This window comes from Elephas maximus, chromosome 10 (assembly GCF_024166365.1).
Source record: "Elephas maximus indicus isolate mEleMax1 chromosome 10, mEleMax1 primary haplotype, whole genome shotgun sequence".
In the NCBI taxonomy this organism is placed as follows: Eukaryota; Metazoa; Chordata; class Mammalia; order Proboscidea; family Elephantidae; genus Elephas; species Elephas maximus.
Window position 1 is genome coordinate 24,634,529 of NC_064828.1, and position 25,384 is coordinate 24,659,912.

Consider the following 25,384-nt stretch of genomic DNA (forward strand, 5'->3'; position numbering starts at 1 on the left):
TTATAATGACATGTGCAAAGAGCTAGAGATGGAAAACCAAAAGGGAAGAACATGCTCGGCGTTTCTCAAGCTGAAAGAATTGAAGAAAAAATTCAAGCCCCAAGATGCAACAGGGAGGATTCCATGGGGTAAAAATTAAATGACACGGGAAGCATCAAAAGAAGATGGAAGCAATACACAGAGTCATTATACCAAAAAGAATTAGTTGATGTTCGACCATTTCAAGAGGTGGCATATGATCAGGAACCGATGGTACCGATGGAAGAAGTCCAAGCTGCTCTGAAGGCATTGGTTAAAAACAAGGCTCCAGGAATTGATGGAATATCAATTGAGGTGTTTCAACAAACAGATGTAGCGCTGGAGGTGCTCACTCTTCTATGCCAAAAATATGGAAGACAGCTTCCTGGCCAACTGACTGGAAGAGATCCATATTTATCCCTATTCCCAAGAAAGGTGATCCAACCGAATGTGGAAATTATAAAACAATATCATTAATATTGCTCGCAAGCAAAATTTTGCTGAAGATCATTCAAAAATGGCTGTAGCAGTATATCAACAGGGAACTGCCAGAAATTCAGGCTAGTTTCAGAACGGAACATAGATCCAGGGATATCATTGCTGATGTCAGATGGATCCTGGCTGAAAGCAGAGAATACCAGAAGGATGTTTACCTGTGTTTTATTGACTATGCAAAGGCATTCGACTGTGTGGATCATAACAAATTATGGATAACATTGCGAAGAATAGGAATTCCAGAACACTTAATTGTGCTCATGAGAAACCTTCATGTAGATCAAGAGGCAGTTGTTCGAACAGAACAAGGGGATACTGATTGGCTTAAACTCAGGAAAGGTATGCATCAGGGTTCTATTCTTTCACCATACCTATTCAGTCTGTATGCTGAACAAATAATACGAGAAGCTGGACTATATGAAGAAGAACAGGGCATCAGGATTGGAGGAAGATTCATTAACAACCTGCGTTATGCAGATGACACAACCTGCTTACTGAAAGCGAAGAGGATTTGAAGCACTTACTAATGAAGATCAAAGACCACAGCCTTCAGTTTGGATTGCACCTCAACATAAGGAAAACAAAAATCCTCACAACTGGACCAATGACCCACATCATGATAAACGGAGAAAAGATCGAAGATGTCAAGGATTTCATTTTACTTGGATCCACAATCAACACCGATGTAAGCAGCAGTCAAGAAATGAAAAGACACATTGCATTGGGTAAATCTGCTTAAAAGGACCTCTTTAAAGTTTTGAAAAGCAAAGACGTCACCTTGAAGACTAAGGTGTGCCTGACCCAAGCCATGGTATTTTCAATCACATCATACGCATTTGAAAGCTGGACAATGAATAAGGAAGACCAAAGAATTGTGGTGTTGGTGAAGAATATTGAATATACCATGGACTGCCAAAAGAACGAACAAATCTGTCTTAGAAGAAGTACAACCAGAATGGTCCTTAGAAGCAAGGATGTCGAGACTGCGTCTTACATACTTTGGACATGTTGTCAGGAGGTCTCAGTCCCTGGAGAGGGACATCATGCTGGGCAGAGTACAAGGTCAGCGGAAAAGAGGAAGACCCTCAACGAGGTAGATTGACACAGTGGCTGCAACAATGAGGTCAAGCATAGCAATGATTCTAAGGATGGCTCAACCGGGCAGTGTTTCGTTCCATTTCACATAGGGTTGCTATGAGTCGGAACCGACTGGATGGCACCTAACAACAACGACATGACTTCCTGCAACATTACAGTTATAATTTTTATGAGGCCAACTCCTTGGAGATTTTAACTGTGACTTCCATAGTTCTTATTCTTAGGAAGTTTTTTTCCATCCCAATATCTAATCAGTATTCACTAACATGTGCATCTTAAATATCTTATCCACCAGAATATTATTTTTATTACAATAATTGGAGAAGATCTAAATTCTTCAAATTTGCTTATTACTCTTCTCAGCACTATTTAATGAAATGAGCCCCTGGGTGTTGCAAATGGTTAGTGCTTGGCTACTAACCAAAAGATTGGAGGTTTGAGTTCACTCAGAGGTGCCTCAAAAGAAAGGCCTGACAATCTACTTCTGAAAAAGGAGACATAGAAAACCCTATGGAGAGGGATATTCACTAACTAGATAGTAACCAAGAATTATTTTAGGTGAGGTGAAGGACAACACACAATACAGAGGAAGTCAGCACAACTGGACTCAACCAAAACCTAAGAGATTTCCTGAATATAAGCAAACACTTAGAGGAACAGAGTAGCATGTGTGGGAGTCTGGGGACCATGTTTTCAGGGGACATCTAAGTCAATTGGCATAACAAAAATTTACTAAGAAAATGTTGTGCATAACGCTTTGGTGAGTGGTGTCTGGGGTCTTAAAAGCTAGCAAGCGGCCATCCTATGTGCATCAATTGATCCCAACCCACCAGGAGCAAAGGAGAATTTAGAACACCAAAGACACAAGGAAAATATGAGCCCAAGAGACAGAAAGGGCCACATAAGCCAGAGACTCCATCAGCTAGAGACCAGAAGAATTAGATGGTGCCCAGCTACCACCAAAGACCGCCCTGACATGGAACACAGCAAAGTGTCTGTGACGGAGTAGGAGAAATGTGGGGTGCAGAACTCAAATTCCCATTAAAGGACCAGACTTAATGGTCTGACTGAGATTGTAGGACCCCAGAAGATATGGCCCCCAGACTCTCTGTTATCCCAAAACTAAAACCATTCCTTGAAGCGAACTCTTCAGGCAAAGATTAGATCGGACTATAGGACGTAAAATGATACTTGTGAAAAGCATGCTTCTTCGCTCAAGGGGATACATGATACTAAATGGGCAGCTCCTGTCTGGAGGCAAGATGAGAAGACAGAAAGGGACAGGAGCTGGCTGAATGGACACAGTAAATACAGGGTGGAAAGGAGGAGTGTGCTCTCAAAGGGAGTGCAACTAGAGTCACATAACAATGTGTGCGTAAATTTTTGTATGAGAAACTAACTTGAACTATAAACTTTCACTTAAAACACAATTTAAAAAATTGAAAACCCTATGAAGCCCAGTTCAACTCTGACACATATAGGGTTTTATTAAGTCAAAGTTAACAGGACGGCAACTGGTTTACTTGGTAAATAATCATTCCATTCTTTTCTGATTTGTGATGGCATCATCATTTTATACTACATCATTATGTAAAATATAGTCCATATTTCTTCTGAGCTCTAGACCCATATGTAATATAACTTTTGGCATCTCCTCTTGGAGATGCCTCATATATCTTTTGACTGAATAGATCCAAAAGAGAACTCAGTATCATCACTGAAAACCATGTCCTTCACCACCATCATTTACTCAGTTATGATGACAAGAAACCCAGGAGTGATTCTTTAAATAAAAAATGTATATCTTTTATTTTTTCATTCATGCAACAAATATTGAGTTGATACTACATGCCAGGCATTATTTCAGGCATTTGAGATACATAAGTGAAAAAAAACAAAAAAAAAGTCCTACATTTAGAAGCTCATATTCTAATGGAGCGTCCTGGACAATAAATAAGGAATATAATAAGCAAGCAATTTATGTAGTAAGTTAAAAAGAAGTAAGTGTAATAGCCATATAATAGAGCAGGTTAAAGGGGATCTGAAACACCAGAGAAGGGGGAGTGAGTTACACTCTAAGTAGAATAGTAGGCATCAATGGGAAGGTGTTATTCAATGAAGATTTGATGTAGGTGAGTTTTAGGAATACAGATACCACGGGGAAGGGCATTCCAGATGAAAGGTACGGCCAATGCAAATATCTAAAATGTGAGCGTGCCTATCATGTTTAAGAAACAGAGAAAATGTCAGTGTGACTTTGTTGGTATAACTAAGTAATAAACAGTAGGAGAGTAGTCAGTGAGGCAAAGGGGGGCCAGATCATGTAGGACTCTGTAGACCACTGTATAGGCTTTAGATTTTACTCTGAGAGTGCACGTCAGAAGGCTCTAAGCAGAGAGTTGTCATGATAGCACTTATATTTTAAATTTTTATCTCCAGTTGTCTTGCTGAGAACAGTTTAGGAGAGGGTGGTGCAATGATTTGAGTGCAGGTCAGTTAGTAGGCTATTGTAACTAAGGGGAGAAATACAGTGGCTTGGATAGCAATGTAGATGGTAAGATGTGGTGAGATTCTAAGTGTATTTTGAAGGACTAGCTAGTAAAAAAGATTTGTTAATTGATTGGTTGTTGGATGTGAGGGAAACAGGAGAGAAAAGGATGCCTCCAAGGATTTTGACTTAAGCAACTGAAAGAACAAATTTGTCATCACTTAGATGGGGAAGACTGCTGGAGGATTAGGAGTTGCTGGAGATACACAATTTTGTGCATATTAGATGCTCAAGTGGAAATGTAGAGTAGGCAGTTGGATAGGGAAGTCCGAAGGACAGAGTAGAAATTCAAACTAGAGATCTGGCACATAGGCATTATGTAAAGTCAAGAGACTGGATGAAATAAACCAGATTGTGAGCATAGACAGAAAAGAAATGAGGTTAAACACCTGAGTCCTGGAACACTCCAATGTTAAGAGGTCAGGGACAAAATGAAGAACAATCAGTGGAGACGAAGTAAGAGCCGCCAGTGGTGTAAAAGGTAAACCATGATTGTGTGGTGGCCAAGAAGTCAGGTGAAGAAAGTGTTTATGGAAGTGGTTGGAGTAACAACTGGCTTAAAAGATGAGGACTGAGAATTGATGGTTGGATTTAGATATGAAGGTCATGGGAGACCTTGAAAGTCAAGTTTTAGAGGGGTTCCTGGGAATAAATCCTAATCGGAGCAGGTTTTAGAGAAAACAGGAGGGGAACTGGAGAAAGAAGAGACATAACTTTTCCAGGGGGGTTTGCTGCAAAGGGCTTCTGGGAAATGGAACAGCAGTCAGGAAGGGAAGCGGGGTCAAGAGGTTTTAACAAGTAGGAGACACAGCACATAAGGGTTGATAATAGAGAGGGAAATGGATGGCATAGAACAGAGAGGGGAAAATGCTGGAATGATATTTGAGCACACAAGAAAGATGGTTGTAATGAACCAGGGGGGTTTGGTTTTAGATTTCTTTGTTGCTTTTGGCTTAGAAGGAGAAGAGAAAACATTTCTGCTTTCTTAAACTAGAATTATGTATCCATTCTTGAAAATAATGTGTAGATAGTTTTCTTTGTTGTTGTTGTTGTCCTTGGCTGATGCTTCGATTTGCCTCATAAAACATGTTGGGCAATATTGTGCTTTTTTTCTGTACTTTTGACACAATTTGTAGAAAGACTACATAATCTTTAAAGAGGTATGGCACAGAGAAGAGTAAGAAAGAATTTTTTAGGCCTGAGTTCAAAGACGAAGCATGCTTTATTAGCTACATAATTTAGTTAAATACATGAATTGTTTGAAATAATGTGGTGATAACAATATTTACTCTGAGGATTCAGTAGAATCATAAAGAAGACAGATTTCCAAAATCACTAATTTTCTCATTTTAAAATTTTCATACTTTTTAAATCAAAACTCATAAAATTCTGCCTTCAAATTTCTTTTTCATACTTTTCTACTTTTTTCACATTTTAAGATATTTACTATTTAAATTATCATAAAATAATTAAAAATGAAAAGTTTTCATTAAATTTGCTGTGTGATGCATCTGCAGCCACCATGAAATAAAGATTGAAAATAATTCTAGAGAAGGGCAAAAGGCCTCTTTGTCGCAAGAAAATTACAAGCCTCTCATTAACAGCTTCTCAGCTTGGCTACCCTGGGAAAACCAAAACCACTGTAGATGGTAATTCCCCAGGCCGGGTGACCTGACTGTGGCAATCCCAGATCCCTGTAGCATCACTTGGTCACTATTTTCTGGGGCTATAATTAGCTTCTGCACTTGCTGTGGCACCGTTTCGTACAGCTATTTGTGTGTGACTTAAATCATCTTCCAAAGGATCCAGTTGATTTTCGGGAACCATATCTGAATCTCTAATGACACTGTTCTCTTCGTTCCCTTGGCAAAACAGATACAGGTAGGTGTAAAAACAAAAACAAAAACAAAACAGGTAGGTGAGAGGGATAAAAATAGTAAAAAAAAAAAAAAAAAAGAAGAAGGAATAAAAATCAGAGAGCCACTGTTTCTCTGTTCTAAGGTAGAGATGGTTTTGATGATGTGATGAAGATTTCCTCGAGTCAGATCTGCTCCGTTACAGCAGTATCTTAACTGGGCCTCTTCTCTTCCTTGTCATTTCCTTCCAATTATTTGTCGCACTGGCAGATGAATCCTCTTCCTGAGCACTGGCCTCATTAATTCCTTGCTCCTAAGTCTTCATTTGATCCCCTTTATTTGTTAATGATGCTCAGTCATCTTAAGCTAGAGCCTAAGGTCAGGCACAACTCACCTCAACCTTCTATTTCCTCTTACTTTCCACTCTTAAACAATTTCTGTTCTCCAGGCAATCTGGCCTCTTCACCATTATCCCAGGGTACCCTGAACTTCCCTGTCATTTCTCATGTTCTACGATTTGTTTGACACGATGCCTCAAGCCCTATCTTTATGTATTGTAATATTTACTGTTGGCTAAAACTCTTTTCAAATGCCACCTTTTCTGCATTGTCTTCTTTGATCACCAGTGCTGAAGTTATTTCCTCCCACTTTACTCAGGTATTATTAAGTTGATGACACTTCTATGACATATATCGTACTATACCTGTTAGATATTTATCTAGTTTGAGAGAAGTACTGTCTTTCTAAGCACCTAAGAGAGTAGACATTCAGTAAATAAATTTCAAATTAATAAAATAATTAAATGGAAAGGCATGTTGGAATAGGAAAAAATAGACCTAGGACTACCTTGGGCTTGAGTTACCCTCTGCATCCTTAACTGATTGTTTGATGTCCATAAAATTTCTTTGTTTTTTCTTTTTTTCTACTTGTCCAATTTAGCATTAGCTGTGGCTAAAGAATGCTAAGTGAGTCTTGAAAATGGTAGTTTGGGATCAAAAGTCTTATTTCCTGAAAGTCCGGCATTTGTGGGTTTGCCTTTGCTTCCTTGGCAAGTTTATACAGATATTTATCTGGGTGGGCACAGCCTTTGGAGATTCTGTGAAGTGCTCTCTCTCTCCCTATGCAGACACTAACCATCAATGTTACCTGATGTAGTCAGGAAAGTCTTCAAAATAGTTTTGTACGAGGATTTGTCTGTGGCTTTGGCTGCAGGGAAAAGGGTGGTTGGGGAAATGGCACAGTGTGACAAATTGTCAGAGAATAAACTTCTCACTTATTAACCATGCAAAGGCATTCGACTGTGTAGATCATAACAAATTATGGATAATATTGTGAAGAATGGGAATTCCAGAACACTTAATTGTGCCCATGAGGAACCTTTACATAGATCAAGAGGCAGTTGTTCGGACAGAACAAGGGGATACTGGTTGGTTTAAAGTCAGGAAAGGTGTGCGTCAGGGTTGTATTCTTTCACCATACCCATTCAATCTGATGCTGAGCAAATAATACGAGAAATTGGAGTATATGAAGAAGAATGGGGCACCAGGATTGGAGGAAGACTCATTAACAACCTGCATTATGGAGATGACACAACCTTGTTTGCTGAAAATGAAGAAGACTTGAAGCACTTACTAATGAAGATCAAAGACCACAGCCTTCAGTATGGATTGCACCTCAACATAAAGAAAACAAAAATCCTCACAACTGGACCAATGAGCAACATCATGATTAATGGAGCAAAGATTGAAGGTGTCAAAGATTTCATTTTACTTGGATCCACAATCAACAGCCATGGAAGCAGCAGTCAAGAAATCAAAAGACGCATTGCATTGGGTAAATCTGCTGCAAAGGACCTCTTCAAAGTGTTGAAAAGCAAAGATGTCACCCTGAAGACTAAGGTGCGCCTGACCCAAGCCATGGTATTTTCAATAGCATCATATGCATGTGAAAGCTGGACAATGAATAAGGAAGACCGAAGAAGAATTGATGCCTTTGAATTGTGGTGTCAGTGAAGAATATTGAATATGCCATGACTGCCAAAAGAATGAACAAATCTGTCTTGGAAGAAGTATGACCAGAAGCAAGGATGGCGAGACTGCATCTTACATACTTTGGACATGTCAGGAGTGATCAGTCCCTGGTGAAGGACATCATGCTTGGCAGAGTACAGGGTCAGTGGAAAAGAGGAAGACCCTCAACGAGGTGGATGGACACAGTGGCTGCAACAATGAGCTCAAGCATAACGATTGTAAGGATGGCTCAGGACTGGGCAGTGTTTCATTCTGTTGCGCATAGGGTCGCTATGAGTCAGAACCAACTTGACGGCACCTGACAACAAAAACAAACTTCTCACAAAGTAGGTTCTGGTCAGTGTCTCCACTTAGGAACAAATTATTCTTAAGAAAGCCTTTCAAACTACTGGACGCCAGCATAGATATGAAAGCCTGTGTTGAAACCAGGTCCAGTTTATTACCTCAGAGAAATGGATTCAGAATTTGAGGGGTTTTTTTTTTTTTTAATTTTGAACTTAGAACTTGAATATGTAGTTAGGTCTCAATATGTAATAGATTCCACTGTGCTACTTATATATATGACATCACCTAGTTCTTACCATATCTTTCAAGGGTGATATCATCATCTCCTTTTTTGAAATGAGGAAACTGGGTTCAAAGAGATTAAGTAAATTTTCCATACCCATCTAGCCACTTAGTTCTGGAGCCTGGGTTAGAAAATGGCATGGCTGACTTCAAAGCCCAAGCTACTTATATATATCTATTGTAATATAAGAATGGCAGTCTGTGAAATTTTGTGTTTTTAGGGTTTTTCATGAAGAGAGAGCTGCAGATTTTCAAGTGGTTTCTGGATTTTCAAATGTGAGCATGCAGGCACCTTAAGTCCACTCCAAAGATCAATTTTTGGAAGTCAATTCAATGTGACCCTCAGTAGCAGCAGCTGACTGGGCCGAGAATCCATCTGGTATAGCAGAACACACAGAAAACATTCCCTAAGGAGGTTCCATGTGCCTGTAGTCTGTTGTTCAGTATGCATCATTCTCCTGTTCCGTACATGCTAACCAGTTGCTGTCAAGTAGATTATGACTCATGGCAACCCCATGTGTGTCGGAATACACTGTGCTTCATAGGGTATTCAATGATTGATTTTTTTTTTTTTTGAGGTAGATTGCCAGGACTTCCTTTTGAGGTGCCTCTGGGTAGACTCAAATGCCCTACCTTTTGGTTAGCAGCCAACTGTGTCAACCATTTGCATCGCCAGGACTCCTTGTAAATGTTAATTTCCTCTAATCATGTTGTTGTGAGTTGCTGTTGAGTGGATTCCAACTAAGGGTGATATACCCTGTGTGCAGAGTAGAACTGCTCCATAGGGTTTTTCAGGGCTATGACCTCTCAGAAGCAGATCTCCAGGCCTGTCTTCCTAGGCATCAACCTTTCCACTATCTTTAAAACATGGTAACAGTTAAAATTTATGTCATGATTTTCATTTGTATCATTGTGCATATCTCTTCCGATTTTTTCCTTTCCTTCCAATTCCTCTTTTCATCTCCTTTCTACTTTTTCTTTTCCCATTTTTTTCTACTTCTCAGATTATGTATTGCCAAAGCTTCATGAAATACTTGAGTGTTGGATGTAGGTTTACAGACGGATGCTTCTTTCTGATCTCCTATTCTTATATTTTATGTAAAGGGCCCTGGTGATGCAATGGTTAAGCACTCGGCTTCTAACCAAAATGTAGGCAGTTGAACCCACCAGAGGCTCCATGGGAGAAAAGACCTGGTGATCCGCTTTCACAAAGATTACAGCCTAGGAAACCTGTGTGGGAAATTCTACTCTGACCGATAGTGTTTCTATGAGATAGGATTAGACTTGACAGTACATAAATAATAACATATGTTATATAGAAATCCTTTTTCAAGCCCACTCTGAAGAAGACTCACAATCTACTTTTTACATAACATATAAGATAGAGATTATAGAGGGGTAGGTACCTTTAGGTGCGTTTAGAATAGAGACTATTACTTGTGCTTACTGTTAATTTTGAAATGAGAAATATTTACCTCTGCACGAGGAGCCTATTGAAAAAGATCGTAGAGTGAGGAGGTGTTATTAGGCCATCTCTCATTCAAGAAATATTTACTAATTTTCATGTCTAGTTATGAATTTTGGGTGATGTGCAAATGATATTTTTAAAGACTCTACAGATTACAAATCAAAGTGTTCTCTACTTTCTATATAACTTGTATTCATATTTGAAGGAACAGATCACATTCTATCTTCTGTCTTTCTAGCAACCCTGGCCGCTTTCTTTAAACTTCTATTGTACTTTTCTCATACATTCAACAAATAACTTTCTCTGCTGTTTAAATGACATATATTGTATATGGCCATATATTGCCGCTCTTAGGTGTGCAATTTGTGTCTTTCCAAAAGGTTTCTTGAGTTTGTGACTCACAGACTTTAGAAAACCAAAACAAAGCCTGACCTTTATGGACTGGAAATGTCAAGAAAGGCATTACTAAAAAATTGAGAATTTTTATTCCTTTTAAGGAGAGTAAAATTTAGAGAGGTAGAAAGGATGGTGTGATAATGAATATTCCTTAAAAAGTTTTACTGTTAGTGTGTCCATTCAAATGAGCATCAAAATAAGAAGAGTAAGTGCACTACATGTGGCAGCAATGATAATGCTTCCAGTTTACTCTTAACACTTGGTTGGTTGCTATCTTATGTAGCATTGAATTATTTTTGGCGTGTATGAGAATTTAGTGCAAATAATAGTTTGTGTACATCCTTTTGATTTATGTTAGCTTTAACCTGGAAAATCACATTTTAAATTTTGAGTTTTTGTTCTTTCATAGGTTATTTTCTACAGAATCTGTAATTTGTGGATCAGGAACCCAGAGACCTGGGTTCTGGTCCACAGTTCTGACACTATTGTGAATATGGGCAATTCAGCTTACATTTTTGTGTCTCAAATTTTTCTTCTGAACAATGATCAACTTGGATGGGGTAATCTTGTTGATCTGAGTAGCTGTATGATACCACTAAGTACTTATGATTTGCTACACAAAAGTCTTGATTTTCTTCCCAATAAGTTGCTGCTTTTGCTGTTTCCTGGCCCTTTCACCAGTGTTTCAGTCATCTACCCATGCATTTTCATCCCATTGGTTGTTTTCTATTCTGTCTTTTCCTTGCACAGTGAGCAGTATGTATGGTCTCCTGTACTCCATGCCAGGCTCACAGATTTCTGAGAACTGAAGAGCTTGAACCTGAAGAAAGTATGTGCCTTGGGGTCATGGATGGTAGGCTTAGAAGTTGACAGCAAAATGACTTAGTTAATCATGGAGAGATTAAGCTCAGTGGTGGTGATTTAGAATTGGGGTCAGCACAAGATGAAAGGTTCTGGGAGTTTTGGGGCACAAGAATGTGCAAGGATGGAGGAGGCTGTCAATTAGGCAAGTCTTTTGTGAGAATAAGATCCTTCAGATTTCTGGAGCTGTGTCTGCAAAAAGATATGGAAGGCAGTGAACTTCTTGTTCTGCATCTCAGAAACTTCTAAAGGAATAAACTTTCAGAAGGCGTTTTGGGTACACATCTTCTTCTACTGGAATTAATTATTAGGGGTGTATGGACACAAAGGTAACTCTCTTCACTCTTTCCATAGCCTCTTCCCCTAACACACAGACATATTCAAAACTTAAAAGGTACCAACCGCTTCGTGTCAACTTTAGTTGCATATGATCAAGGCCAAAGGTGAAGTTCTGGTGCTCTCATATAATGTTACCTATTGAAGTCTGACCTTTTTTTCATTTCATAGTTTGACAAAAACTTAAGAAAACAACAATCTTGGAGCTACGACATATTTGCATCAGTGTCAGACACAGTAAGCATGATGACATAAAATATCAGAGCAGGGGATGCACTAAATAAAAAGATAGGGAATACTACTGAGCAGAAAAAGGGGACAGAAAGGTGAGGTTGAGGCACTGATAAAGACAAAGTCAATATTTCAATGTTTCCAAGTGTGCCCCATAAACACGTTAGTATGTGTGAACAAATAAAAGTTGTTTGCAGGTGTATTTCACATTCTTTGTGGCTATATAGGCATATTCTTTAGCAGATACTAGGGTGAAACCCCAAATATTTGTACATTTCTTATATTTGAAGAAAAGTCTTAGAGGGCCAGACGCAGGCTCCAAAGGGAATTTATTGAGTGTTATAGGACTGTGTGTGATTTTTAACAAACTTTTAAGAAATGGGAAGACAGAAAAGCAGTGAACCTGGTCAAACACGATGAAAAACACTGATCATCCGATCTTTGATAAAGTACACATAGTCTCCTCTCTGCTGCAACTCTTTGGTGGCTCTGACATTTCATATACCCCGATTTCATTTATCTTCATCTCAATATACATTTTAACATTTCATTTGTTTCTCCTTGGTTCAGTCCCATCTCATGTTTCAGACAATCCTCAGCCTCAGGGCTAATCCATCCATTGATCATAATATTTCACCTCAATATTACTTTCTGAGTATAAATTCTGTCAGGTGAATTATATATGAAAGTGAGCATAAAAGGGAAATAAAATGTGTTTCAGAGGAAAAGTAAGGTCAGCTATGTTACGAAAAGCTGCCTAGATTTCCTTTGGGGGCAATTAAATACATGTATTCCTATCTATTGTATTTTTTTAAGGATATTGAATATACCATGGTCTACCAAAAGAATGAACAAACTTGTCTTGGAAGAAGTACAACCAGAATGCTCCTTAGAAGCAAGGGTAGTGAGACTACATCTTACATACTTTGGAGATGTTATCAGGAGGGATCATTCCCTGGAGAAGGACATCATGCTTGGTAAAGTAGAGGGTCAGTGAAAAATAGGAAGACTCTCAGTGAGATGGATTGAAACCCAAGTGGCTACAACAATGGGCTCAAGCATAACGAAGGCTGTGAGCATGGCGCAGGACTGGGCAGGGTTTCATTCTGTTGTGCATAGTGTTGCTATGAGTCAGAACCGACTTGACAGCACCTAAAAACAACAACTGTATTTTTACGCAAATAACAGTGTTATACCTTTTTTTTTTTTGCCAACCATGTCCTCTCCCCGTGAGGTATTTCTGTAAGTAAGCTATGCTAATAATATTCACTATTCTCTTTGCAAATAAGGATACACTCTTGCTGGTATATTTTATTTCTTGCTGGAGGTACCTGTGAAGCTTTTGCTCTTGCCTAATTCTCTATCATTATTTGAGGCTACGAGATATTTTCTGATAGTTCTAATCATCATGTGTGCTTTTGGCTTGTGCTTACTATCATCATCATCATTACTGAGCAAGTGCGAAGAATTTGATGACTAGGTAATTATCATTCGTAATGTGAATATTGCAATACAGATGATAAGGTCACTCTTATCCCTAATAATCAAAATTTCCTCCTCATTTTCTTAAGTCTCATATTTCAGTGGCAACCCCATTGGCTGGATCAATGGTTGGAGGGAATCACTCTGTGGTGTCTGAGTTTGTGTTTCTGGGCCTCACCAATTCATGGGACATCCAGCTTTTCCTCCTGGTGCTCTCTTCTGTGCTCTTTGTGGCAAGCATAACTGGAAACATCCTCATTGTGTTTTCTGTGACCACTGATCCTCACTTACATTCCCCTATGTACTTCCTACTGGCCAGTCTCTCCTTCATTGACCTGGGGGCCTGCTACACTATTTCCCCTAAGATGATTTATGACCTTTTCAGGAAGCAAAAAGTCATCTCCTTTGGGGGCTGCATTACTCAGATCTTCTTCATTCATGTCATTGGTGGTGTGGAGATGGTGCTGCTCATAGCCATGGCTTTTGACAGATATGTGGCCATATGTAAACCTCTTCACTACCTGGCCATCATGAGCCCACGGATGTGCATTTTGCTCCTGGCCACTGCCTGGGGCCTTGGTATTATTCACTCACTCTTCCAGCTGGCATTTATAATTAATTTACCCTTCTGTGGCCCTAATGTATTGGACAGCTTTTACTGTGACCTACCCAGGCTCCTCCGACTGGCCTGCATATATACCTACGGACTGCAGTTCATGGTCACTGTCAACAGTGGATTCCTTTGTGTTGGATCTTTATTAATACTTCTCATCTCCTACATCTTCATCCTTTTCACTGTTTGGAAACATTCCTCAGCTGGTTCATCCAAGGCCCTCTCCACTCTGTCAGCTCACATCACTGTGGTCTTTTTGTTCTTTGGCCCAACCATATTTGTCTATACATGGCCACATCCCAATTCGCAAATGGACAAATACCTTGCTCTCTCTGATGCAGCTCTCACTCCTTTTCTAAATCCAGTCATCTATACATTCAGGAACAAAGAGATGAAGACAGCAATGAAGAGAGTTTTCAGACCACTTGTGATTTTTAGGAGGATCTCATGAATAATATTGTGAGATATTTATCCTGATCAACACTGGCCTTAAATTCTTATATCTGTCATTTTAGATTAACTGTTTTAATGTATCAACAATAAATTTGAGTATTACCACACCCATTAAGAATGTTCTTGCCTATGCAGAATGAAGATTTTAGATAAAATATTAATTCAAAACTTATATTGCCTCAGCTGGGGTTGCAGAAATATGTACTAATTATAGTTGTTTCTCTCTAGTTAGTTTCCTTTCTTTTTTTCTTGAGATTTTGTTTATTATTGTCTTTTAAATTACCCATCTATTTCCTCATAATCTGCTTCTATAGGTAACCAAGATGCTAATTATTCACTCACCATCATTTATCTCTATTTTTTGCCAGTAATGGTATTCATATCTCGTTCAAACACTTCGGGCCCATTGTGAGTTTCAACTTTCTCTTTATGGTTTGGAGGGCATAGTTAATTTGTGTCTGAGGAAACTTTTTCTGTTCATTCTTCAAATGGTTAAAACAATCTGATTTCAGACAAATATCAGCTTGAAAGTTTACTATCCATCCACAGGAGCATTATTCTCTCCTGTTTTGTTGTTCTGCCTACTACTACTTTTCTCATTGTTTTCTCTCTTAGATAACTGTCCCCTTTATCACTGAATATTTTCAAATTTTTTGATGTAAACCCTTTTGGGTAGAGTTTTGAAAAGCCGAAATTAATAATACCCACTGGTTTCCTTTTGTTCACATGCATATGTATATAAATAAATCAGAAAGTATCATTCCTTTAATTCAACTGTACCCTCAAATTGTATTTTGGTTGCTATGTATCGGGCATTGTGGTATTTCCTAGGAATACACCGAGAACCCCAAAATTCATGGCAGGGAAGAATTGTATTTGGAGAGATAAATGAATCAAATATTTGTGATTAAAAATTTACAGAAGTTTTTATTGTGCCTTGTGAAAATCCTATATGAGGTTATCAGTCCAGGCTAATAAGAGTTATACGCCCACTACAGCCTATATTTTCCATTATAATTATATCTAAACAACCAAAAGAAAAAAAAAAAGTACAAAAACAACTATTTGAGGACAACTAAAATAAAATCAATGAAAAGGTAGTGGTTTGAAAAGGAGAATCAAAACTTGAAGAACCAACCCTCAGGAGGTTAGCTTCTTTGATTTTTTCCCTCTTCTCTCAAGAGTTTTACCTGAGGACAGGCCCCAGATGCAGAGCAACGGATGCCAAAATAAAGGCAGCAAAACTCCAAGAGAAAATGAAGCATTATGGCCAGGAAACTGTGAGATGTGGACTCTGCAAGCTGAAGGCTATGTGTGGGGGGGTATCATTGCTTTTTTTTTTTAGTCCACTTTTTTCTTCTCCCTACCCCATCCTAGGGTAGTCTCAGTTGCAGAGCTGTGGCAGAGGAACAAGTTAAATTCTGAGAGAAACCCTATTTTCCTGGACAGAGATATTGGAAAGAATTTTTCATTCATCCAATGAGTGTGAAAGTAAATCTCGTAGTTTTTTTTTTTTTTTTTTTGCCTCTTTTCTTTTACCACTTTGCTCCAAGGCCAGAACCCAGTTATGAAGCTGCAGCACAGCAGAATGTACGCAGGTAGAACTCCCAGAGAAATTCCATCTTTGTTGTCAGTGGATGATGAAAAGAAGCCCCTGGAAGTTAAAGAGTATATGAGGATTCTTAGTAAGGAGACGTTTCGAGAAATGTATTTCTTTCTCCTTTGATGTATGAATTCACATATGTGTAGGACTGGTCCCTTATCTGTGCATGTATAAGACAGACTCAAAGCAGGATAGCAAGACCTTTGTAATTGAACTATAGTATAAAATGCACTGCCCAAGTCCCAGACTAACCAATTTGTATCACATGAGTGGGGTAGATTCAAGGTAGCATAGCCAAGGCTTTGAAACCAAAATCAATATTGAAACCACTACCTACAGAAGGTGCAACAGGACTTATCATTTGAACTTAATCGTTTGCCTACTGAAACAAACAACAACAATAAAAGATTCTCCAGGAAATTTTGACAGCACCCAGAGCTTCACAACATAATAGTCAAAATGTCCAAGATAAAATCTAAAATTACTTCACATGTAAACAATCACGAAAATGTGAACAAATCCCAAGGAAAATGATAATCAACGGATGACAATCCCAAAGTGAATGAGATACTGGAATTGTCAAACAAATACTCCAAAGCAGCTAATATTACTATGATTCATGAGCAAAGAGAAGAAAAAAGACACTTTAAATTAAAAGAATCATAGATGTTCTCAGCAGAGATACAGAAACTAGAATGACATGAAATTCCAGAACTGAAAAATACAATATTTGAAACAAAAAAATTCACTGGATGGGTTCAAAGCAGAGATGGCAGAGAGAAGAACCAGTGAACCTAAAGATATATCAATAGAAATTTTGCACCCTGAAGCACAGAGATTAAAAATGCTCACTCTGAAGCACAAAGATCCAAAAGATGTAAAAGAGACATAAGAAACAATATAAAAAGAACTAGCATTCCTGCCATAGAGTTTCAGAGAGGGGAAAGAGATTGGTGTAGGAAAGAATCTTTGAAGAAATAATAGGAAAAAACTTCCCAAATTTATCGAAGAGCATAAATTTAATGATTTAAGAAGCTCAGCAAAGCTACGTAGGATACATTAACAGAATTTAATGGGATACATTGCCCAGAATAATTATATTAGAACTTCACAAAGCTAAAGACAAAAATATTGAAATAAGCTGAGGAAAACAGACACAGTACATACAGATGTTGTTGTTAGGTGCTGCCGCGTCAGTTCCAACTCATAGTGACCCTATGCATAACAGAATGAAATATTGCCCAGTCCTGCGCCATCCTTACAATCATTATGCTTGAGCTCATTGTTGCAGCCACTATGTTAATCCACCTCGTTGTGGATCTTCCTCTTTTCTGCTGACCCTGTAGTTTGCCAAACGTGATGTCCTTCTCCAGGGACTGATCCCTCCTGACAACATGTCTAAAATATATGAGACTCAGTCTCGCCATCCTTGCTTCTAAGGAGCACTCTGGTTCTACTTCTTCCAAGACAGATTTGTTCATTCTTTTGGCAGTCCATGGTATAGTCAATATTCTTCCACAATACCACAATTCAAAGGCGTCAATTCTCCTTCGGTCTTCCTTATTCATTGACCAGCTTTCACATGCATATGATGTGATTGAAAATACCATGGCTTGGGTCAGGCACACCTTAGTCTTCAAGGTGACATCTTTGCTTTTCAACACTTTAAAGTGGTCCTTTGCAGCAGATTTACCCAATGCAATGCGTCATTTGATTTTTTTGACTGCTGCTTCCATGGATGTTGATTGTGGATCCAAGTAAAGTGAAATCCTTGACAACTTCAATCTTTTCTCCGTTTATCATGACTTTGCTCATTGGTCCAGTTGTTTTCTTTATGTTGAGGTGTAATCCATACTGAAGGCTGTGGTCTTTGATCTTCATTAGTAAGTGCTTCAAGTCTTCTTCATTTTCAGCAAGCAAGGTTGTGTCATCTGCATAACGCAGGTTGTTAATGAGTCTTCCTCCAATCCTGATGCCCTGTTCTTCTCCATATAGTCCAGGTTCTTGGATTATTTTCTCAGCATTAGATTGAATAGGTAAGGTGAAAGAATGCAATCCTGACGCACACCTTTCCTGACTTTAAACCAATCAGTATCCCTTTGTTCTGTCCGAACAACTACCTCTTGATCTATGTAAAGATTCCTCATGAGCATAATGAAGTGTTCTGGAATTCCCATTCTTCTCAATATTATCCATACTTTGTTATGATCCACACAGTCAAATGCCTTTGCATAGTCAATAAAACACAGTAAACATCCTCTGGTATTCTCTGTTTTCAGTCAGGATCCATCTGACATCAGCAATGATATCCCTGGTTCCACATCCTCTTCTGTAACCAGCCTGAATTTCTGGCAGTTCCCAGTCAATATACTCCTGCAAACATTTTTGAATGATCTTCTGCAAAATTTTGCTTCTGTGAGATATTAATGATATTGTTCTATAATTTCCACACTTGGTTGGGTCACCTTTCTTGGGAATAGGCATAAATATGGATCTCTTCCAGTCAGTTGGACAGGAAGCTGTCTTCCATATTTCTTGGCATGGACGAGTGAGCACTAATGCCTAGGATACTGATGTTTATGCATTCCATTTCATTTTTGAAGATGTCCAATTTTCCTAGATTCATACTTTGTACATTCCAGGTTCTGATTATTCATGGATGTTTGCAGCTATTTCTTCTCATTTTGCATCATGCCACATCAGCAAATGAAGATCCCAAAGCTTTACTCAATCCATATCATTAAGGTCGACTCTACTTTGAGAGGCAGCTCTTCCCCAGTTGTCTTTTGAGTGCCTTAAAACTGGGGGGGCTCATCTTCCAGAACTATATGCAATGATGTTCCTCTGCTATTCATAAAGCTTTCACTGGCCAATTCTTTTCAGAAGTAGACTGACAGGTCCTTCTTCCTAGTCTGTCTTCATCTGGAAACTCAGCTGAAACCTGTCCTCCATGGGTGACCCTGCTGGTATCTGAATACCAGTGGCATAGCTTCTCACATTACAGCAACACTCAAGCTCCCACAGTATGACAAACTGGCAGACATGTGGAAGACATGGATAATGATTACAAAATCAGCAGATTTCTCAGAAAAAAAAAAATGCCAGAAGGCAGAGCAACCTCAGAAGTAAATGAACAGGAATGGTAAGTGGGTAAAATATATAGATTATTTTCCTTCTCTCAAATACTCTAAAATATGTTTGAATGTTAATGGAAAAATTATAACATTGTATCATGAGATTTTCTGATATGGAATTTCAGATTCTGGAATTTATACATGTAATATTTTTGATGACTATAAAATAAGGCAGGGAGGTTAAAGAGTACTAAATGTTTGTAAAGTTTTTATGTTTGTGTGAAATGGTAAAATATTAAATCCAAGTAGACTGTGAAAGTTTAGGTATGCATATTGTAATCTCTAGAGAACCACTAATATAGCAACAACAAAAATAACAACAACAAAAGAAATTCACCCAGAAAGTCAATATAGAAATTTAAATCAAATTATAAAATTACTCAAATAATTCAAAGGAAGCAAGAAAGGGGAGAAGATTGGAGCAAAAACAGACGGGACAAACAGAAAATAAGTGATAAAATAGAAGATCTAGATGCAACTGTATTAATAATTTGCCCAAACACAGCAATTAAAGAGAGATTTTCAAATTGAAATTAAAAAAAAGACCCATTATATGTTATCTCCATGAAACCCATTTTAATGTAAAGAAAGAGGTTAAAAGTAAATGAAAGTATATCATGCAAATGCTAATAAAAAAAGGGAATGGTTATATTAATATTAAACAAAGTAGACTTCAGAAAAAAGAAAGCTACTAGAGGTAAAAATGGACATTACACATTTATAAATGGGTTGATTCACCAAACCAAAAAAAAAGAAAAACACCAAATCCTGTGCCGTCAAATCGATTCCGACTCATAGTGATCCTACAGGACAGAGTAGAACTGCCCCATAGAGTTTCCAAGGAGCGCCTCGTGGATTCGAACTGCTGACCCTTTGGTTAGCAGCTGTAGCATTTAACCACTACGCCAAGGCATAAAAATCATAAATATGTATGCTCTTAATTACAGGTATGCAAAACACATGAGACAAAAACTCATAGAACTAAAAGGAGGAATAGACAAATCTACATTTATATCTGCAGACTCAGACACATCTCTCCGTAACTGACAGAGCAAATACACAAAAAATAGAAGACCTAAATAACACTCGTAACCAACTTGATCCAAAAATCATTTATAGAACGCTCCAGCCAATATCCGCAGAATGCACTTTTTTTTTTTCAAGTGCACATGCAGTATTCACCAAGACAGAGCATATTCTGGGATGTTTAGTAAACCTTATTAAAATTAACTCATAGTGACCCCAAATTAAAAAAAAAAAATTGAAACAACAAAAAATACATTCTTTTGAATGGATAAACAAATTATGATATATTCAAACAGTGGAATACTATGCAACGATAAAGAACGATGACGAACCTGTGAAACGTGTCATAACATGGATGAATCAGGAAGGAATTACGCTAAGTGAAATTAGTTGCAAAAGGACAAATATTGTATGAGATCACTATTATAAGAACTCAAGAAAAGGTTTAAACACAGAAGAAAATATTCTTTGATGGTTATGAGGATGGGGAGGGAGAGAGAGAGGTGTTCACTAACTAGTTGGTAGAAAAGAATTATTTTAGATGAAAAGAAGGACAATACACAATAAAAGGGAAGTCAGTACAACTGGACTAAACCAAAAGCTAAGAAGTTTCCTGAACACAACCAAACACTTCTAGGGACAGAGTAGCAGGGCAGGTTTCTGGAGATCGTGGCTTTAGGGTACATCTAGGTCAACTGGCATAACGAAGTTTATTAAGAAGACATTCTGCATTCCACTTTGGTGAGTGTCATCTGGGGTCTTAAAAGCTTCCCAGTGGCCACCTAAGACGCATCAATTCGTCCTAACCCACCTGGAGCAAAGGAGAATGAAGATCACCAAAGACACAAGGAAAATATGAGCTCAAGAGACAGAAAGGGCCACATATATCAGAGACTCCATCAGCCTGAGACCAGAAGAATTAGATGGTACCCAGCTACCACTGATGATGGCCCTGACAGGGAACACAACAGCCAGTCCCTGATGAAGCAGGAGAAAATAGGGTGCAGAACTCAAATTCCCATAAAAAGATCAGACTTAATGGTTTAACTGAGACTGGAAGGACCCCAGAGGACATGGCCCCCAGACTCTCTGTTAGCCCGAAACTAAAACCATTCCTGAAGCCAAATCTTCAGACAAAGATTAGACTGGATTATGAGACATAAAATGATACTGGTGAGGATTGTGCTTCTTAGCTGAAGTAGACACATAAGACTAAGTGGGCAGCTCCTGTCTGGAGGTGAGATGAGAGGGCAGAGAGGGACAGGAGCTGGTTGAATGGACATGGAAAATACAGGGTGGAGAGGAGGAGTATGCTGTCACATTATGGGGAGAGCAACCAGGGTCACACAACAATGTGTGTAAGTTTTAGTATGAGAAGCTGACTTGAATTGTAAACTTTTACTTAAAGCACAATAAAAAAAAATTTTTTTTTGACAATAGAAGAATTAAATTAAAAATAAGGAATAGAAAGTCATGTGAAAACTGTAAATATTTGAAAATTAAACAACAAACTCCAAATTACACATGGGTCCAACAGAAGTCATAAGGGAAATTAGAATATATTTTGAATCAAATAAAAGTGAAAACACAATATCAAAATTCATAGGATGCAATTAGAAGAATACTTAGAGGGAAGTTTATAATATTAAATGCTAACAGAAGATAAGGAAGTTATTAAGTCAATACTCTTTCATCTTAAGAATTTAGAAAAAGAAAAGTAAATACAAGCAAGAAGAAGAAAAGAAATAATAATAACAGCAAAAATTTGAAAATAGAAAAATCTATAAAGTAATATTGCTGAAATCTAAAGGTGGTTTTTTTGGAAGAGAGGAATAAAACTGAGAAACCTATGACAAGAGTGACCAAGAAAAAAAGACAAGACTAAATTCTTATTATCAGAAATGAGAGATGTGACTTCACTACACACCCTACATACATTAAGAATATAATAATGAAATACTATAAGTAACTTGTGACCATAATTTTGACAAATTAATGTTCTAATTCCCAGGAAGACAAGAACTACCAAAGCTCACTTAAGAAGAAATAGATAACTCAAATAGTCTGATATCTCTTAAGGAAATTGAATTCCTAGTTAAAACCCATCCAACAAAGAAAACTCCAGGCCCAGATGAATTCATTGGAAAAGTCTATCAAACATTTAAGCAAGAAATGACATCAATTACACCAATCTTTTTCAGAAAATAGCAAGAACAGAACACTTCTCAATTCAAAATATGAGGCCAAAATTGCCCTGATGTCAAAACTGTACAAAGACATTTCAAGAACAGAAGATTACAGGCCAATATCCATGATGACCACAGACTCAAAAATACTCAACAAAATATTAGCAAGTCAAATTCAGACATGCATAAAAAAGGATGAATACATCACAACAAAGGAGTCATTATCTAAAGATTGCAAGGCTCGTTCAACAATTAAAAACTCAATAGACTAAAAAATAAAACCACATTGTTGTCTTAATAGATGCTGAAAAAAACATTTGACAAAATTTAGTATCTATTCATAATAAAAAACTCTCAGCAAAAGTAATAGAAAAGAATTTCCTTAATCTAACCAAAGGCATCAACAAAAATCTACAGCTAACGCTGTACTCAGTGATGATGGAAAGGTGTGCGGCAGGGTTGTATTCACCATATGTATTTAATCTGTTTGCTGAGCCAATACTCCAGGCAACTGGACTATATGAAGAAGAACCGGGCATCCAAATTGAAGGAAGACTCATAAACAACCTGTGTTATGCAGATGACACAACATTGCTTGCTGAAAGTGAAGAGGACTTGAAGCATTTACTGACGAAAACCAGAGATCACAGCCTTCAGTATGGATTACGCCTCAACACAAAGAAAACAAAAATCTTCACAACTGGACCAATAAGCAACATCATGGTAAAGGGAGAAACAATTGAAATTGTCAAGGATTTTATTTTACTTGGATGCACATCACCACCCATGGAAGCAGCAGTGAAGAAATCAAAAGACGCATTGCACTGGGCAAATCTGCCGTAAGGGACCTCTTTAAAGTGTTGAAAAGCAAAGATGACACCTTGAAGACTAAGGTGCGCCTGACCCAAGCCATGGCATTTTCAATGGCATCATATGCACGTGAAAGCTGGATAGTGTATAAGGAAGACTGAAGAATAATTGACAGCTTTGAATTGTGGTGTTGGTGAAGAATATTGACTATACCATGGACTGCCAAAAGAATGAACAAATCTGTCCTGGAAGATGTACAATCAGAATGCTCCTTAGAAGCCAGGATGCCAAGACTGTATCTCACATACTTTGGACATGTTGTCAGGAGGGATCAGTCCAACAGTGGGTTCAAGCATAACAATGATTGTAAGTGTGGTGCCTGACTGGGCACTGTTTCGTTCGGTGGTACACAGGATCGCTATGTGTCGGAACAAACCGAGGGCACCTAACAACAATGAGATCGGAAATATTTTCTTCACTCTCATTCTGAATATTTGGAAACTGGCATAGCGTTACTTCTGCCACATTCCATTAGGCAAGCAAGTCACTAAGGGAAGCCCAGATTCAAAGGAAGTGAAATTAGACCTTACCTCGCAGTGACAAAAGTAGCGAATAATGTGTTGTTAGTCGCCATTGAGTTGATTTTGACTAATGGCAACCTTATGTATAGTAGTGAATTGTTGTCTGGTCCTACATTATCCTCATAGTTTTTGATATTTTTGAACACATTACTGCAGCTATTTTGTCACTCTGTCTCATGAAAGATTTCCCTTGTTTTCACTGACTCTCTACCATCGAGGATGTCCTTTTCTAGGGATTCATCTTTTCTGATGATGTCTAAGCAATATGAAGCCATGGCACCCTCACTTCTAAAGAACACTTTGGCCATACTTTCTACAAAACTGATTTGTTCATTCTTTGGCAGTCCACAGTTTATTCAATGATTGTATTATATATTCAATATTTCAATTATTTTATTTTATTTTCTCTTTTGTCCTGTGTTCTGTGGCCCTCATTTAATGACCATAACCATTTTTTTCTGGCCAATGTCTCTTCATTTGTATGATGTGTCTTTGTACTTGGTCTCCTTATACAAATATTAAAGTTTTCATGAAGTAAAAAATAATACACTTTGAGAGTTGTGTCATATACATACACACATATACAGTAAATCCTGCAAAAGCCAGAATCTGTGTAAGGCAGAATCCTGTCAGAAAAGGAAAACTCAAGTATTTCCCCCTAATGGAGAGCAACAGAAAAGTGGTAAGACTGTACCTTGTCGAAGGCAAAACTTGCCAGTCCCGGATAAACAAGGCAGTCCTTTGAGTGTCTGCTTTCACAGGTTTCACTGTTGAAAGTAGATCATGACGTGTTTCTTCCAAGGCTCCTGTGGGTGGACTTGAACTTTCAGTTTTTCAGTTAGCAGCCGAGTGTGTTAACTGTTTGTACTACCCAGGACCACTTTCTCTCTCTCTCTCTCTAACCTTTTGTTCATGCTGTTGGTGTCACTAAAGTAGCTCTACTCATAACCTTAGATATTTATGTGATTTGACAATTATGCTGTTGCATCATTATGAGTCATTCATATTCAAATATCTCTTGGATCATTGGCCTTATTTACTTGCTTGCCCAATTTATCTTTAACGAAAAGTTGCCTTTTTGTGGTATGAAATGGGATCACTTAAATCATGATGTTCCTGAGTCACTAAACTTGCAAACCCAAAATACCAATCACAGTTCCCTCTCACCACCAAAAGTAAATTAATATTTCTCTGGCTGTATTGTTCAAATAGTAACCCAAGGCCTTTTACATTTCCAGCTTATTTGTAGGGACCTTTTTATTATGTCTAGATATCTTGTAGCAATATGCAAATGACACAACCTCGCTTGCAGAAAGTGAAGAGGACTTGAAGCACTTACTGATGAAGATCAAAGACTACAACCTTCAGTATGGATTAGAACTCAACATAAAGAAAACAAAAATCCTCACACCTGGACCAATAAGCAACATCACGATAATTGGAGAAAATATTGAAGTTGTCAAGGATTCTATTTTATTTGGATCCACAATCAAAGCCCACAGAAGCAGCAATCAAGAAGTCGAATTATGTATTGCATTGGACAAATCTCCTGTGAAAGACCTCTTTAAAGTGTTCAAAAGCAAAGATGTCAC

The 25,384-nt window shown here is 38.0% G+C and overlaps 1 protein-coding gene across 1 annotated transcript; it reads left to right on the forward strand.

Moving 5' to 3' along the window:
• The first annotated feature begins 13,511 nt into the window (after nucleotides 1-13,511).
• On the forward strand, nucleotides 13,512-14,450 carry LOC126084283 (olfactory receptor 4F3/4F16/4F29-like). The gene has a single exon (XM_049898736.1). It carries the CDS (start codon nucleotides 13,512-13,514, stop codon nucleotides 14,448-14,450), a length of 939 nt encoding a protein of 312 aa, XP_049754693.1.
• The last annotated feature ends 10,934 nt before the right edge of the window (nucleotides 14,451-25,384 follow it).

What these genes read in the sequence shown, in the direction of transcription:
- LOC126084283 (XM_049898736.1), top strand. Translation starts at nt 13,512, where the DNA reads ATGGTTGGAGGGAATCACTCTGTGGTGTCTGAGTTTGTGTTTCTGGGC.